The 17,127-nt window shown below is 39.4% G+C and overlaps 1 protein-coding gene across 1 annotated transcript in view; it reads left to right on the top strand.

Moving 5' to 3' along the window:
- GALNT2 (polypeptide N-acetylgalactosaminyltransferase 2) overlaps window positions 1-17,127 on the top strand; it is a gene marked incomplete at both ends in the record, with an annotated part of 87,525 nt that overhangs the window by 47,643 nt on the left and 22,755 nt on the right. Inside the window, 5 exons of the mRNA XM_084261013.1 lie at window positions 4,648-4,801; window positions 9,861-9,959; window positions 10,547-10,614; window positions 10,913-10,978; window positions 14,302-14,423. Of these exons, the coding sequence (XP_084117139.1) occupies window positions 4,648-4,801; window positions 9,861-9,959; window positions 10,547-10,614; window positions 10,913-10,978; window positions 14,302-14,423 (509 nt within the window). The remainder of the gene's footprint in view (window positions 1-4,647; window positions 4,802-9,860; window positions 9,960-10,546; window positions 10,615-10,912; window positions 10,979-14,301; window positions 14,424-17,127) is intronic.

The raw sequence follows: 17,127 nt of genomic DNA, 5'->3' as shown, positions 1-17,127 counted from the left end.
CAGAGGTTAGGACACCTGTAGTTTAGGTTTCAGCATTATGCAGCACAGTGTCTTTCATAAGTTCTCAGGATTAAGGAGTTATTTCAAAGGTTAAGATAATAAATGTCTTTATGTAAATGTGGTGGTTTGACCTTGGCTGGAAGCCAGATGCCCACCAAAGCCTCCCTGTCACTCCCCTCTTCAGCTGGACAGGGGAGAAAATATCTATTGAGAGGCTTAGGAGTTGAGATAAGGACAGGGGGAGATCATTCTGCAATCAGCATCACAGGCAAAACAGGCTCAACACAAAACTGTCTGATTTATTACTCTGCACTGCACACACAGTGAGACCAGAGTCAGACAATGAGAAACATGACCAGATCTTAAAGCACTTTCCCCCCACCCCTCCCTTCTTAGCAGACCACTTTAGTCATGATTTCACTCCCTTCTTCCCCCTGTGTCACGGCATGGGGAGGGACTGGGGGAGTGGGGGTTCTCAGCCAGTTCCTCACAAGTTATTTTCCCTTTTAGCTGGGGGGGGGGTGGGGAAGGGGCATTCCTCACACCCTTCCCCTGCTGCACTATGGGGTCCCACCCAGGGAAGACAGTCCTCCACAAACTTCTCCAACGTAAGTCCTTTCCCAGGGGGCTTCGGATCTTCACTAGCTGTCCCAGCATGGGTCGCCACTATGGGGTAGAGTCATAAATCTCTGCCTGCTCCAGCCTGGTCCTCCATGGAGTCACAAGCCATAAAGATTAAACTGCTGGGTTTTTACTTTTCTGTACATCAGGGTGTATCTATTGTTTGTAACTTGGCGACTTTTTTTATATGCTGCAAAAGTATGTTTCTTGTTTTGTGACAACAGTGATGTAGCTCTTGTAGTTAGAAAGACCAACCCTAAACTGACTGCATGGATAACTAAAGCAAAACTGCACAGCCAGTTCTTTGTAATGATAGGAGTTTCAGCAGTTACTTAAACAGCTCTTAGTTAATGAGGATCTGGAATCTCTTAATGCTTGTAAGTCAAAATAATCATATTTATACCTACTATCCTACTGCTTTTAAGCTGTACTGAGTCACTTAGAGGGAGTGCAAGCTATTTAGGGGACTTTTGTGTCCATCTATTCCTGCTTTGTTGCCTGCTGCTTGGTTGTGTGCAGATTTATCTACTATGCTTTTTTCCTCTTCTATCTCACTCTGAGTGGCTCTTGCTGTTATCTGACTTTCCCCTAATAGATCTGATTCATATTGCTCACGGTTGACAGGGCCTTCTGCTGGAGCCTTGCCTCCTTCCTGACTCCTGAAGCCAGATTCACTTGTTCTTATATTCTGTGGGCTGTCACTGCTTTTCAGTAAATTTAGCCCTATGAAGTGGTGGTCTTGCTTGCTTCTCAAATTTACTCTGTGCTTTCTGGACTACTGTTGTGTTTGTTGGATTTAAAGTTCTAAGAAAATGTAAATGATGCATTTTATTTATATTGGGCTCTACTTGGATGGAAACTGGAATGGAATAAAATGTACCAAATAGCACTATTTTTGAAACAGCTACTTATTACAGAGTATTATTAAAATCAGCCAGCTTATTATTAAAAAATAATAGCAGTGCATTGCACTGGTGTGGTTTTTTTGTTGATTGCCTTCACCAAGACTTCAGGTTTGGGAAATTGCTATGAGAAAAAGCAGCAGCTTCACTGGAGTTTACCTTGTCTTTGCCTGAATTTGAAGCTACAAACTAGTTTAAGTATGAAATAACGTAGCTGTGCTTTTGGATACTCATTCCACCTGACAAGGTCACTGAAATTTATGAAGCCACTGAGCCAGCGAACTCCCTGGAAGGGTTGAAATCAAATGTGCCCCTGTTTGTGTGCCAGAGAGAAGTGATACACAGCAACATTACCTATTACAGAAAAGGTTTGTTAAGCCACTTCAAAGTTCAAAGCTGAGTTGATAAATTGTCAGATAGGCAAGCCTTTCAGCAGATGTAAGGCTGGACAGCTTACTTAGCTTTGGATCAGCCTTTCAGTTTCCAGCAGTTAACTTGAGGCCATTAGCATTTGTAACCACGTGGGCAGCCCACGTTGCATGTTTTAGTTTGTGAAGAATGCAGCCTGTTTAAGGAGAATGCTTGGAACAGTGTCACCCTTACTACTGATGTCTTCATGACCTCTTGTGTTTCAGCTACTCCTTCCATTGGATGGAAGGGAACTGGAGGAGTAGGTGGGGATGGCAGTCCTGAAGCAGACATAGCAAAAAAATCCATTGGAAGCTGGAGTTTTTGAAAGTTGCAAGTCCTATATAAATGCATTCTAAGTATAGATTATATTTTGCAAAATGTACTGAAATCGTTTATATTTAGACCGGTAAAGCAGTGACATGACATGTCCTGTATTTCAGAAAATATTCAACATATGTTCCACATTGAAGCTGTATTGTAAATTAGAAGCAAGGGTGATAATATGGTTTAGTTCCCAAAGAGTTGCAAAAGCTTTGAGAAATGCTAAGGGAGAGAGTTATACAGGTACATGATCTTGTGATGTTTGTTTCTCCTAGTTTCCTGAGTCAAGCCACCATTGTGTTTTGTGTAGTTCTGTTGCAAGTGAGGTTTGGTGTAGCTTTTGTAAATAACTCTGCATTGGGTTATTTTTAGTGTGGTAAGTGGCTGAGCTGTAAGGTTGTTTGGGAAGTAAGTTTCAGGAAATGCTTTAAAAGAACTTCAAAGGCTAAAAAACTACTCTTGGCAGTCTTGGTCTACCAACAGCAGCTCGAAGGTCTCCTTTTTAGAGTTTTTTCAGTAACTGGAATTTGAAAATCTTCATTTCTCTCTCCAGTTATCTTTCTATAGTTTCCCCTCTGGGGTTCTTCACCTCTTCAGACTGAAACATTCTTCAGCCTGTTTTTTTTTAACTCTAGTTCTGGCTTGTGTGTGTGCGTGTTTTAACTTCTTTTAGGATGGTAATTCAGATGTAAAAATGGTTGCTGAGTATTAACTGGCTAGCTCTTAAACCAGTAGACCATAAGCATGGGCACTTTTCTCATACTCTGACTGTACTTGGATGTTGGAGATTTCTTAAAAATCAACCATCAAACCCAAACCCACCTCTTCCCACCAACCTCCATAGCCTTACAACCCCCATTACAATCTGATAACCACATCACACCTCAGTTCCAAGTTGCTTTTGTAGTTGCGGTCCTCAGATGACCCTAAGATTATAGAGAATTTTTAATCAAGCTGTTATTTTTCTGGTTAAATAGCAGACAGCTTTTAATGAGGAAAAGTGTTCTTGCAATGTCGAGATCTTCTAGCAGGAATTAACGTGTCATAGTTGGGGCACACCTTATGGCTAGGAAGCTGTAAATGATGCTTGCCTTAGTTTCGATGCTGTGCTCATTGAGAAGACAGAAAAGGCAAACCTTGAAACATCTGAGCAAACTCTGACTCTTGTTACTAGCCATGAGAGTAGCATTCACTGCATATCAGCTTAGTTAGGGATATGCCTGAGCTATATTATTTGTCTAAAACCTGAGCCTGAATGGAGTGACATCTCTGAAACCTGGTACTTGCTGAACTTAATTGAAAGTACTCAAAAACTTTGTATGTTAATTATGAAAACAGTACTCACTCCTCTTATCGGTAATAAGCAGTGAGCTCAAAAGACAGCTTTTGCTCTCTGTCTGTCTTTTTTAATACCAGTGGCATGCTATGATCTCCACAACACACTTGCAGGAGATTCTGTTATACATCCACATTAAAACAAGAATGTATTATATTACAACTTGAGCTCTGATTTTGAGTTAAAAGGTGGTCTAGATCTGCTGGAAGTAGCATAGGTTTGGCTGTTGATAGGCAAAAGAGTGAAAGCTCAACCAGAGATAAGAACTGATAATTTTAAGATATTTAGTAGGTATCTTACTGTTGTTTTACACATAAAGATGGTGAAAGTCCTGAAATTTTGTTCCTGGTGGCTGGATGCTAATCTGACTTTCTGTGTTAGTGCCACAACCAGTCACGTATCAGAGTCCTTGTTAAAGGATGATTAATCTATGAATCAGTTCTGATGATTGTGATTACTCGTATTGGAGAGTGATCTAGTCCTCTACCTACATGAAATGCTGTTTTTTAAGAACAATGTTCTCTTGTACTTCTAAAAGGACTGTTCCTCAAAAGGTTTGATTATAACATACCACGTTTTTCCTTATGTAATTGAACAGTAAATCGAATGTCTTTGAATTCTGGACTGGATCTTAAAAATATATTTTGTGGATAACTTTTTAGTCAGATAATCTGCTGTATTAATGTCTTGATATGTGGAGGGTATTTTTTTTTAATAGCAATTGTTGTAGTTGGGGGTTAAAAAAAAGCCACAAAAATAACAACAACAGTGAAACAAGAGCAAAAACCAAAGGAAACTGACAAGGTGAAGGATGGTCTGGTGATGACTTCTATAAACTGAAAACTATAAAATTGCCTAATTTTTATATTCATGTTCTCAAGGAATTTAGTGTGCAAAAGTGACTAATGTTACAGTGTTAACACTACGGTGGAGGTTTAATTATGATGTTACAAAATTTAAAACCCAGGCTATTTAATCAGGGATGTTTGAATTGCTGAATGCTGTCCTTTAGGTGGAGAAGACTAAATTGGCTATTTTTCTGTGTTTCTATTGTAGGAAAAGTCCGGTGGCAAGACTTTGATCAGGACGCTTATGTCGGCGCTACCATGGTGCGGTCCGGTCAGGATCCGTATGCCCGCAATAAGTTCAATCAGGTAGAGAGTGACAAGCTGCGAATGGATCGAAGCATTCCCGACACTAGGCATGATCAGTAAGTGCCAAACAACCAGTAAGAGCCATGTTTGACTTGGTTTAACCTTTTTGTATTTGTGGCTTTTGAGCAGCAGGTGTTTTTTCTAAACAGGAGCTCTCCAGCTTTTGAAATGACAGGAACAGTAAACTGTGGTGTGATCCTTGAACAGTAGGTTAAAGAACAATGAACCTTACTCAGATTTTTCTGTTTCCATGACTTCCATCAGTGTGTATTCTATATCCAAACTGGTGCTGCATTTCAGTCTCTTTGTTCCTGTTTATCTGATGGCTTTTCTTGGTTTCCACATTTGTAAGTCTCTCTCACTGTGTGGATAATCAAACAGTGGAGCAGGTTGCCCAGATATAGCGTGTGAAGTCCCCAGAATTCAAGATATTCAAAACCCAGAGCACAGCCTGCTGTAGATGGAGTTTGGACTGAGATTTCTAGGGGCCCCTTCTCATCTGAGCCACTCTGTGATTCTGATCCTCTTAGGTCTGGAGTTGACAGTGGTTCTGTACTTAAAGGTATCCATTTGTGCACATAGGACAGGATTACACTTCAGATGCTTAAAAACTTCTGTTATGTCAGGCTGCTTGTGTGGATTCAGGAAGTAGTACACTTCTGAATGAGCAAGGATAAGTATTATTTCCTTGTGAGTAGACAAGACTTTATTTAAGAAAGGATTTGAGTGACTTAAACTAACGTTATTTAAGCAGAATTGATTGATATTAAAACACCAGTTGCTCATTAGGACTTCCATAACTTAAAAATTACAAAAACATGTTGAACTTGGTTTTAAAAGCTAGGCAAACATAGTCTCAAAGCATAAAATTAGCCAACTGTGTATAGTTAATTTGCATAACTAATTCTACAGTTAGGATGATCATACATTCTTAGCTTTGTAGGTAGAAGCTCGAGGAGACACCAGAGGAAAAGAGAAAAGAAAGGTACCTACTTCTTTTCCTCTATAAAGCTTTTTAATCATGAGCAGCATAATGGAGGAGATGTATAAAAAACTCAAACACTTACCGTGTCATTTTTAAATCCCTTGTATAATAGCATGGTTTTAGGTTCTTTTAAGCAGATGTAGATAGAGGAAAACAAGCCTTGTATAATATGCTATTAATTGAGCAAAAAAAGTAGGAAGAATCTGGTGTTTTGCATGTTGCATGTGAAAGCAGTGAAAAGCACGATCCCCATGGTACACTGAGGAGTTGAAAATGACTTCAGGATTTTCTTCATCACGCATATATCCTCCCCTAAGCAAGGCATTTGAACTCTTCAGACATATTCTTTTCCTGCAAGAGCAAAGCTCAACCACCAACTTCTAGAAGCTTGTATGATTCAGATATGCTGAATTTCGAGTTTTTCTATATATATCATAAACTCTGGGGGGAATTTTAACAGAGAAATGGTCTTTTTTTTTTTCAGAAGAACAAGAGAGATGACAGGAGACAAATTATATGACAATGCTTATGTTTGTTTTAACTGTCAGCATTGTGATTCTGTGCTGACCTGCATGGGTTTTTTCACTAAATGAAGCAGGCAAAAGAACCTTGCAATGGGAAGAGAGATTTCTGGGGGAAGGCTGAGTCTGTGTGGTGATTATTACTTAGACTTTGCCATAGACCAGATTTAAGTGCCTGTTGGTTTGTAAGTGGTCATCTTAGTGGTTCTTTAAAAAAACCCAAACAGACAGCCCATCCCCAAAAAAACAACCACACAACAAAACTGAAGCAATCATTCCTACAAATTGCCCGTGATCCTTTCCTTGCCAAAATTAATTGTTATAATTAATTTCCCTTCTATTTTGGCAAGAACATTCACTGCAGAAGCTGAAAAAGTCATATGAAATATTTGGGAATTATCCAATGGAAAGAACAAGACTAATAGCCATAGGAAGAGCAATGTGTTGCAGATCTGAGCACGTGACACTTGGAAACATGATATTTTCAGTAAAATTGCAGGCAATTGGGTTAAGATGAAGATCCCTTCTGGAGCTGCTGCGGTCTTTTTCTTTAAGAAAAGAAACCTGGATGAGGAAATAGCTCTTTCTGCTTAAGCAACTTTTTATTAATTGTATTGATATGTCTAGCAGCTGTTTGACTTAGCTACATGATAATAATATTATTTATTTGAAATTGCTGAATTTGCCTAGCCTGTTTAGAAGCAGTTTGACAAGATTCTACATTAGAGATGTAAATATGAGTGTAATTGTTTATCTCTCTTGCTACTCCATTGTTTGGTCTAAAGTTTTCTACTAGCTTTTTGTGAAAGCCTGCCAGCAGTACTAGAAAACTCCTTGTTTGCCTGTTTAAGCTGCTTGCCTTTATTTTATGGGAAAAGGAAGAGTGAAAACCAGGCAGCTACAGCATACGAAAGGAAGCAGAGAGAGGAGATCTGAGCAGAAACGCAGATTCTCACTCCAGCTGATGCTCACAACTGCTGCTTCCAACAGCTTTGAGAAACCTCTGGGTTTCCTTCTGTTGCGGTCTGTTTATGTCATGTAACTGAGAGCTATCCCTGTTATGGCAGACTTTGGAAACCCCTAAACAATGAGTGTTGTAGTCATAATAGGAAACTTCCAGACCTGTCCTCTTGTCTGTATAAAATAGCTTCCCAAGTGGGATGAAGAATGAAATATTCCATGTTTTTTGTGGAACTATGTCCATCACACTTTGGACCAGTGGTTTCTAATTGTGTCTCTTCCCTGATGTGTAGGCATGATTCTTGAATTACTGTAACTACTTTAGCTGGACTAAACCATGTTTTCTTGCTTAGGTAACTGTTAGAAGCTTCTGGCCTCACAGCCAGGTTTTATTTTTAAGTAGAGCCAGGCTTTATTTTTAAGTAGAGAAGAAACAATTGTCCTGTCTCTTTGATACCCAGATAATCTATTGAGGTGGTCTACTTGCACTGGCTGGAGTGGATATATCTGTCCAAAAAGGTTTCAACAGACCATGGAGGTTTTGGAAAATTTGTTACTTACGTAAACCAGTCTAGTGACACAAATTTCCAATGGAAAGAATGTGCTTTTCATTTTTAAAATGCATTTTAATGATCCTATGCTAAGTATCAAAGGTCTGCATTGTTTTCAGTTCAAGTTCTATTTTATTCAAATGTATTTTCTCATTCTATGTGTAAAATTAGGTGCTGTAACCTGAGGAAAGAAAGTCTGATGTCTGTGCCAAAAGTGATGGCATTGTGGCACTATTGACACAGCAGAATAGAAGGACTGCTGCTGAGTTAAAGCAGGATTTTTGAAGAGCTGAGGGCAGAAATACTCAGTGAAACATTACTCAAGTTTTATTTGCAAGTCTAAAAGTCTTAATTTCTTCCACAGAAGTATGCAGTAGTGCTCTTCTCTCAAATTCAGGGGCTTTATTGCATTGAGTAATTCCACCCTAAGATGTGCTCTGGCTCAAGTGTTCTCATCTGCAAAGAGATCAGTATAAGTTTAATGTGACTTTAAAAATCATTCTAATGCAAGTGCTTCATGTGATAACTGCATGCGTAGTAGGCTTGTCCTCTGTGGGCAATTTGAAAGTTAGTAGGAAAAAGAATCTCTCTTGGCACCGTGGGCTTTGGTGTGTAATAGCTGGATGTCTCGTGGCTGTCTAGATGAATTGCCAGAAGCTCACAAGAGAGGCAGTCCTAATTCTTCACTTTCCAGGAGCACATATATGTTTTATGATTCACTTGTTCAGTGCTGGGCACTGGTGACGCAGCCTCTTTGTGTGTCCACCGTTGGAGAAACGGAGCTAGATCAGGCTTTGCTAATGCAGTTACAGGTCTGGCATGTGCTTTGTTTTTCTTCAGAGCCAGTGAGGCCACTGTAGCACAATGATGTTTTGTTTCATGGCAAGGGCCAACACGTGTGATATTGTGGGTGTGTGGTTATCAAAACCACTGCAGGTCCTGGGGATTTTGTAGGGTGGACAAGAGCAAGAAAGCACGCTGTGGTTTGTTCTTGTGTTCCAAGAAGTTGAAGGTCGTGTGGTTTCTGAAGCATGTCACAGATGTTTGGTCAGGTATGGAGAGGTCTTCTATACAGTTTTAGAAGTTTAGGTAGTGATGTAGCTTACCTCTCTTCCTGAAAACCAGAGAGTGGAATTCAGGAGTGCTGAATTTTCTACGTCTGTATGCTAGCTGAGTCTATCCCTTCTGAAGACAACTTGGCCTGTTAACTCTACCCCCTGACATTAAATCAAAGTTATGTGATGAAATGCATCACTTGTGTATGCTGTGTGTGAATGGCAGTCAGTATGGCGATCTGTCAGACAGTAATGCTTTCAGCATAAACTTGATATACCGTGTTTACTGGTACTATTAGTTTCTAATACAAAGAGAGTAGTCTATTTTTTAGGTTTATTGTCAGTGGACATAAACGGCTTAACTTTGTGTCGTCCTGCAGGAAGCATTTGGGGACTTGCTTCTTTTTGCTTATTATATTAATTTCAGGCTACTAGAGGTGATGAAAAATGGATTGACAGAGATGAATATTTCATTGTGGTTTGGATGTAGTTCTGTGTTGGCTCAACGTTGTCACAGGTAGCTTTGGTTTTCAAATTTGGCATGTTACAATCCTTACAGCTCCTCATCAAAATAGGAAACAGCTTTTATCTGTAAGCAAGGCCAGGTTGCTAATAAGGGAGAAGTGGGCACATGCCATTCTAAAGAGGAAACACATGGTAGCCTGTGAACATGGTGCTTTCATGGAAAAGGTGCTCATTTCCTTAGATTTATTCAGTGCTTTTAGTGTAAAATAAGGGCTCTGGTTTCACACTTAGTTGAAGATGTTTACAACATGCTGCAGTGGTGATAGCCTGATAATTTTCCTGAACCCAGAGTATTTTTGACACTGACTTCTTAGTCTGTTGTGTACTGAGACAACTGCCAAAAGTAGCAGGAGTGGATTATAATCCCACCTGCAGGCTAGATATTTCGTTCTTCCTAGGTAGATGCAGTGTTTGCTTGATTTTGATAGATAACAGCTCTTCCTGTGTAAGTACAGTTGCTAATTTACATTGCTAAATGTAAATACTGTGTTTAAATGACAGGCTGTTATGTCTTTCAGGTGTCAACGGAAACAATGGCGGATAGATTTGCCAGCCACTAGTGTGGTGATCACCTTTCATAATGAGGCCAGATCTGCTCTGCTTCGAACTGTTGTCAGGTATATCTAACACAGACCTTGATTTTTTGATTATTTTTAATTCCTCCTCTCCAAGGCTGTCTCCACCTGTGTCAGGTAATAGTCGATGATAAGAAAGGGAAGTACCAATCCATTATGCTTTTCTGAGACATTTGCAGGGGGAAAGCTGAGCCTTAATTTTGTTGATGCCTCCGGTTCTTATGTTCTGAAATAACAGCATTAAACAAGCAATATCATTCCTCTTTACTACAAATGCATCGAAGTGTAGAACCAGTTACAAGAAGATGTCTGGAGATTGGCTGTATTACTAATTTCAAGAAAAACTCAGGGAAGAAGGATTCTCAGGGGATATTTGGCCTAAAGCTTGAGAATTTCATGTTACAAATTGTCTAATCCACCCATTTCTAGAGGCTGGAATTTTGGGGGGGAGCTATACTTCATGAGCCTCTCTTCAAAAATGCTTTCTGTAAGAATAAACCAATAGCTGTTGTTGAAGATAGGATCCTTGGCTCAGTGCTATTGTGGCTTGATAAAGTAACTGCTTTTATGATGTTATTATCGAAAATTAAGACTGTTTAGGATTGAATACTCTTTTTTGTTTATTTCAGTGTGCTTAAAAAGAGCCCACCACATCTTATTAAGGAAATCATACTGGTGGATGACTACAGTAACGATTGTAAGTACTGTTACAGGGTTACTGTTACTTTATCTTGTTTATTCTGGTAAAACTTTCTGTAGATGCTAGTAGGTGACTCAGTTAAGAATAGGCCAGCCATGTCAATAGGAGTTTGCAGAGACCGATCCAAACCCAGTTCTTAATTCTTTTGTTTCTGTCATTGTGGAAGTGCGAAGAGTTCTCATAAATACTTCAGGTGTGTTTTATTGCTTCTTGCTAGGTGAAGAAGCTGAGTGTGTAATTGCAAACAGCCTTTACATAGTACGTTATCTGACATAAATCATTTTATTTTTTAAAGCTGAGGATGGTGCTCTCTTGGGAAAAATTGAAAAAGTGCGGGTGCTTCGAAACGATCGCCGAGAAGGTAGGCTTAGTCTGGGGCAAGGAAGACACAGAATCCACTGTGCTGCTTTATCTGCTGATTTTCATAAAATCTTTTAAAGGAACGTTCTGCTACGTATTCCGTATTGGAGGGGGGATTTTCACATTGTAAATCAACTTGCTGACAGGAGGAATAAAACCAAATGCATTTCTGCAAGTAAAAAGAGTAATTCTGATGAATTCCATATTGTTGTGTGTGTGCAGTTGCCTATTGTTAGCTTTCACATACTTGAGAAACTGCCTTTCACCCTCAACCTCTCCTTTTTCTTATTGTACTGAGTCCTCAGTTAATCTGCTCCCATTGTACATAAGGTCTCACTGTAAACTCTGTGAAAGTATTAAACAATCCAGCTTAAAAATAGCCCTTTTTTTTGTCCATTTCCCTTAACTAGAGATCCTTTTAAGGATCCAGTTGAGGGACAGCCTGGCAAACAGTTTGGCACACTTGAGAGGGTTTCAGCAGCCAGGAAGGCCAAGAAGCACGTACGCCAGTTTTGCTGGGGCTAGTGTGCCGTATAACAAACTTGTCGTAGGTTTTCGTTTTCCTCTGTGTTGCTTTGTAAATTATGGTCTCATATCACTGAGCCCTTCAGTCAGCAGCTTCCTGGCTGTGGAGCTTAAACTATTAGATGCAGGCAACTGTTATTCTACAGCTGTTTGAAATAATAACTGAGACTTGACAGTTGAAATAGCTGGCTGAGTTAGCAGATATGTGCTTGTCTATTTTCATAGGTGTTGTATCTTCTACGCTGCCAGCCCAGCCTGGGGAACAGCTAGAATCGTTAGATGGTCAGAAACTGCAAATGACATGCACAAAGCCCATGTTGTCCTGTAATTAGCTATTGCAAACTGATGGGCTCTTAAGGTTTAAATATTTTGTTTGGGGTATACTTGTGAACATAGACTTGTTAGGAAAGCAGGCTTCATGACTTGCCATGGTTGCAGGGTTCAGAGTAGATTGACATCATTCCTCTGATCAGTACAGCACTTAAAAAGATGGAGATAGTAGTAAAGGAAAAATGGAACATAGTAGTGCTTTTTTATTATTTTAGTAATTATAAGTATTAACTTTGTACTATATGTTCAGAAGGACTGAATTGCCATTCATACTTAAAATATGCATCACTATACTGAATGTAATATGATTTGACAGATGATGTCTGTTAGCAAATTGAAAACACAGTGCTCCCTGACTTGGTATTTTTGTGAGATTAGGATTAAATTATTACCTGTGAGATCTATTGTATTCTTTATAAAATTTTACCTGGACATCTGTATGTACAGCCAGGTGATAACTAAAAAATTACAAGATTCTGTTTGATTGTTGGCTTGTTATGCCTGGGTATGCTACTGAATTTGATTTTCATTGTCAGGTGTAGGCTGATACTGATATCTCAGAAATTAAAATTTAAGAGAATCAGTAAAATCAACCAGTGTGGAAGACACTAAGAGTAAGAGATAAGTATGAATATCAGAGGAAAGCAGTGTGGTTTAAAAGGAAAATTAAAGGGGTAGTGTCTGTGTAGAGATGGCATTGGCTGTCTCACTTTCAGAAATACGTGATAGTAGCTTTTGGTGTCATCTGTCAGACCATGGTTTGTTTTGGAAACAGATGGATTTTGGAGGGCATGGTAGTCAGTCAATAAATAGATAAATGTTCAGGGGGCGCCCTCTCAACTCTGTTATAAGGCTGAATGTGGTCATAGTCGACTTGACCCAAGCAGTCACCTCAGATTTAAGGAGATAAAAAAAAAAAGGAAATTAGAAACACTGTTGTGTGTTTTATATTGAAGTAGAACAAGACAGTAGCTTCAAGAACAATGTAAGTTAGAAACAATAAGCTCTGGAAGGGAGGAACTGCATAGGTAAAGCAAATGTGGTAAGAGTGCTTGAGGAATGGTTTGATGAGGAGAAAACTGGAACAGAAGTTTCCAAGGTTGGAATTAGGGAGGCAACATAAAAACAGTGGGGTATAGTTAGCTGCCGGTGTGTGACAGATGAGGTGTAGAAAGTACAGTCTGCGAGATCCGCGCAGCGCATATCTTAAACAGGGAAGTGCTGACACTTGTGCTAAGAGATGGTACAAGGATTTTGAGTGTTAGACAGATCAAACAAGCTTTTTCCTCTTAAGCATCTTGTATTCTGTTTGGCAGAGTCATATTTTGCAGGTTTATTTGATGAAGGGCATGGAAAGAACTGGGGTTGACTCTCTTGCACTATTTCAGTTACAGGGAGAAAACCAACCAAAACCAGAACAGGCTAATAGAAAGAAAAAAGGGAAAAAACAAAAGGCAGCAATTACTTGGCTTTGGTCTTGAGTTATTCAGTGACGATAAAATCAATGTATTTTGAATAGTAATAGAGAGGTAGGGAGGAAACTCACAAAGGATGAACTAAAAGAAATCCACAAGAGGAAGCTTGCTATTTTCTGTATTAGAATATATGGTGACATGTTCTGGGGTACATGTGTAAATACAGCAGGGGACTTCAAGGTCATCCAGTGAACAAACACTAGAAAGGGAAGGAAGGAAGGAAGGAAAGGCACGTGGCAAAACAGTGATATGATCTGTGTGATTGAGGTGTAGGGAAAAGAAACTTTTAACTTTACTGGGAATTTGCTTCCAGAGAAATCTTTTCAAGATAAGATTCAAAAAACGTAAAACCACTCCCCAGACACACCCTCCTCCCCCCACCACAACCAAACCAACCTCCCCACCAAACTAAACAAGAGAGTTGCAAGAAACACTGGGGAAAGACAGTTGCAAGGTATGGGAGGAAGGGACTCAGACATGAATGAAGCATGGTTATGTCTTGAAAAAGTTGATAGAAAAATGAACAGACTGTAGTGATGACTAGGATGGTGGGGGAGCAGGGCAGCAAAAGAGTGGGGAGGATAAGTTAATGATAATGCTTTCCTCAGTCTGTCATAGAGCTGTAAGAAAGGCATTTGTTTTCAGGACTGATCTTGACTAATACTTAACAGTATAAATACTACTTATTGTGATGCAGATAATGCAGACCCATCTGTACTTGTGTATTTTTTTTTTAAAGGTATTTTAATTCTTCAGCTTAAATCAGGTTGAAACCTGTAGACTAGAGTGCGGTAGATTAGAAGCCCACAGACTGTGTGATGTGAAGTCATTTCACTGAATTGTTAACTAGATTCTCATTTTGATAATGGAACATTTGTGTTTGTCCTGTCTGAGAGTAATTTAATTCGTGACCAACTCAGAATGCAATAGTTTCTCACTACTGTTGATTGTTTTCCTCAATAGGTACTTTAAATGTATTATCTTTACTTCTCAGGCTTGATGCGCTCCCGTGTCAGAGGGGCAGATGCAGCACAAGCAAAAGTGCTGACCTTCCTGGATAGTCACTGTGAATGCAATGAACACTGGCTGGAACCACTTTTGGAAAGAGTAGCTGAGGTTAGTAAAGAGTTCTTCTAAAGTAATTTCCTGAAGGAGTAGCTTTTAAATTTTAAAGCCATCTGGTTTATACTACATTAATTTAATGCATTTTTCTAAAGAAGCTTTTTCTCTGAAGTGAGATGATGGAGGTGATCAGAGCGTTCCATGATTAAAACCCACTTTTTGTTCATTTAATCTGTGAGCGCAGGAACATAAAATGTGAATATTTATTATTGCCTTTACAAGTAATTCAAATATATGCTTCTTTGGTTCTTCAGGGACCTCCTCAGTAAGTGTTGAAAATCTTTAGAGCAAAGTATAGTTCTCCTCAATCAATATCGTCTCAATGTAATTCAGTTTACCTGAGTATTTATGCCTCATTAAGATTCAGTGTGATAATAGGAGAGAGGTTGAGCTGTGAAACCAAAATTCTCATGGAAATTAGCAGGGACTGTGGGCTCTCAGCTTCTATGAAAATGATGCTTGGTCTGTGTCCCAGAAAAGCAATTGAGAGGATTGAGAGTGAAAATATACTATTTTCTCCAGGGGTTGGCTATACTTGTTAACTTGCTCTGGAGGAACTCAGTTGAAGTGGAAAGTGAATCAAGTGTGATTCCCAAAAAGCACTGGGGAACACTCAAGACCACAGGGCTTTTTTTTTTTCTTCATTCTTAATTGCATTCCCTTTCTCGTGAACTTCCCTTCCTGGAAAGAGTTTCTTTCAAAATGCTGGTGGTGAAAATGGTTTTGCTGAGCTACTCTGTTTTGTTAATGCCCAGTGCTTCCTTTATCCTCACTATGCTTCCTTTGTATTTCCTTACAAAGGAAGTGTGTGTGTGTGTGTGTGTGTGTGTGTGTGTGTGTGTGTGTGTGTTTGTGTGAAACCCATATAGTCAATATGCCAATGGAGAAGATATCAATTAATGACTGATTTTCCTTACTCTGTTTCATTCTACGATGCCTTACTGTGTATTCCAGAAATACTGTAAGCTACCTAAGACATGTCAGGAGTTAAAATCTGGTTTTGCAGTAGAAATAAATCTACTCAGCTGAAACATGGACACTATTAAAGCACCCAGAGCCTATGAAGCCCTTGAGTGTGAGGAGCATAGCATTTCTATTATTTTTGTGCCTGTGTAAAGTGGTGCAGCCTCAAAAGGCTTGGGGGAATTTATCTATTAACTAGGAAAATAAACTTGAAGGCATTAAATATCTCTCAGAAGGAAGTAAAGAATGCTTGCACCTAAAGCACTGATGGGTTCTAAGATGTGGAAATTGTTTTCAAGCCTTTTTGTGTAAATGGTTTGAAGCATCTACCTTTATGAGAAATTGGAAGAGAAATGGTAGTTTTGGTCTACAAACCCCTGCTTTTAGTAAGACAGCTATTTTGCCCATTGTCCTCTTTTCTTGTCTGTGACTTTTCAAGGTATATTCATCTAGCTTTCTGAAACTGATATGAGCTATGAAAGTGTATTACCTTTCCATCATAACAGAATGTAAAACCTCTTGTTAAGCAGCTGACAATTTTGTGAAGATCCATGTGGTGTACTTGGTGGGAGAAAGTGTGGCACGTTTCGTGTTGTGCAGCAGCTACTTTTTAGCAGCACGTGAATTACTGGATCCTTCAGAACGTGCTCCTCACAATTGTCATTAGTGATGCACACTAATTGTGTGCCATTGGATAGCTCTCAGCTGCGTGAATAGAGTTTTCATAGAATCATAGAATCACTGGGGTTGGAAGGGACCTCGAGAGATCATCGGGTCCAACCACCCTGCCAAAGCAGCTCCCTAGCTCATTTTCCCTTCTTAGAAGCTGGATGGTAAATAAATAATTGATGTGGGATTCCAGTTTACTTCTGTGTACAAAGGTTCCCAGCCAGCAGGGATTTAATGAAGTAGCTTCCAAGCTTCCTGCTTGTTCACAGTTAGGGCATGGATGGTGTTCATGTATAGTGTGTGATAGTTCTTTGCCATTTTCAATAGACTGATTTCACTCAGTGCTAACTGGCAGCGTTTTCTTGATAACGTTGGTGACAAGGAACTGTATAGGCATTAACTCCATTCTGCTCTGGCCTTAAAGGTAGCCTTTTCAGGTCAGGGCTACTATACATGAACAGTATTTTAATACAGTTTTTTAATACAGTAGAAAAAGCAGTAACGTAAACGATATTAATAGAGTATTTTCTGATGCTGTGTTGCATCTCTTCTATATGTGGTAGAAAAGTGTGGGGTGTTTTCTTTCCTCCTTTTTGTTCCAGAATTGCCCACTTGGCATTTAATTCTGAGTTTGGGGGTTTAGTTGTGTGTGTGTGTGTTACAGTATAAAAATTTATATAGCTACCAAGAAACAGTCTGAATGGAATCAGTTCTACAATATTCTGTCTGATGTGCTGACCACTTTAGAAACCTGTGTCTTGCTTGTGTTAGGAACACCTGAGGCATCAAGTTCTTTTTCAGTTGAAGGATGATCCATCCCACAGTTGTTTTCTTCAAGGTGGTTTCCTGGTTAGAGTGTCTTTGTCTATTGATCCTGCTTGATTAGCGTTCCTAGAGGGGTCTGATGCTGCTAGGGATTTTTCTTCAGCCATTTGAGCAAAGGCTTAAAGCAGAAGCAACATACATACGAGTATTTTAGAGTTCAGAACGTACAGATATCTCTGTAACCTGGAGCTGGTAGATCTTCTCCCTCTTTGCTCCATCCATAGTTTTCTGCATGATTCTC

Source organism: Gallinula chloropus, assembly GCF_964237585.1.
Source record: "Gallinula chloropus genome assembly, chromosome: 3".
NCBI lineage: Eukaryota > Metazoa > Chordata > Aves > Gruiformes > Rallidae > Gallinula > Gallinula chloropus.
The sequence above is the reverse complement of the archived record's forward strand: the minus strand, read 5'-3'. Positions and strand labels throughout refer to the sequence as shown.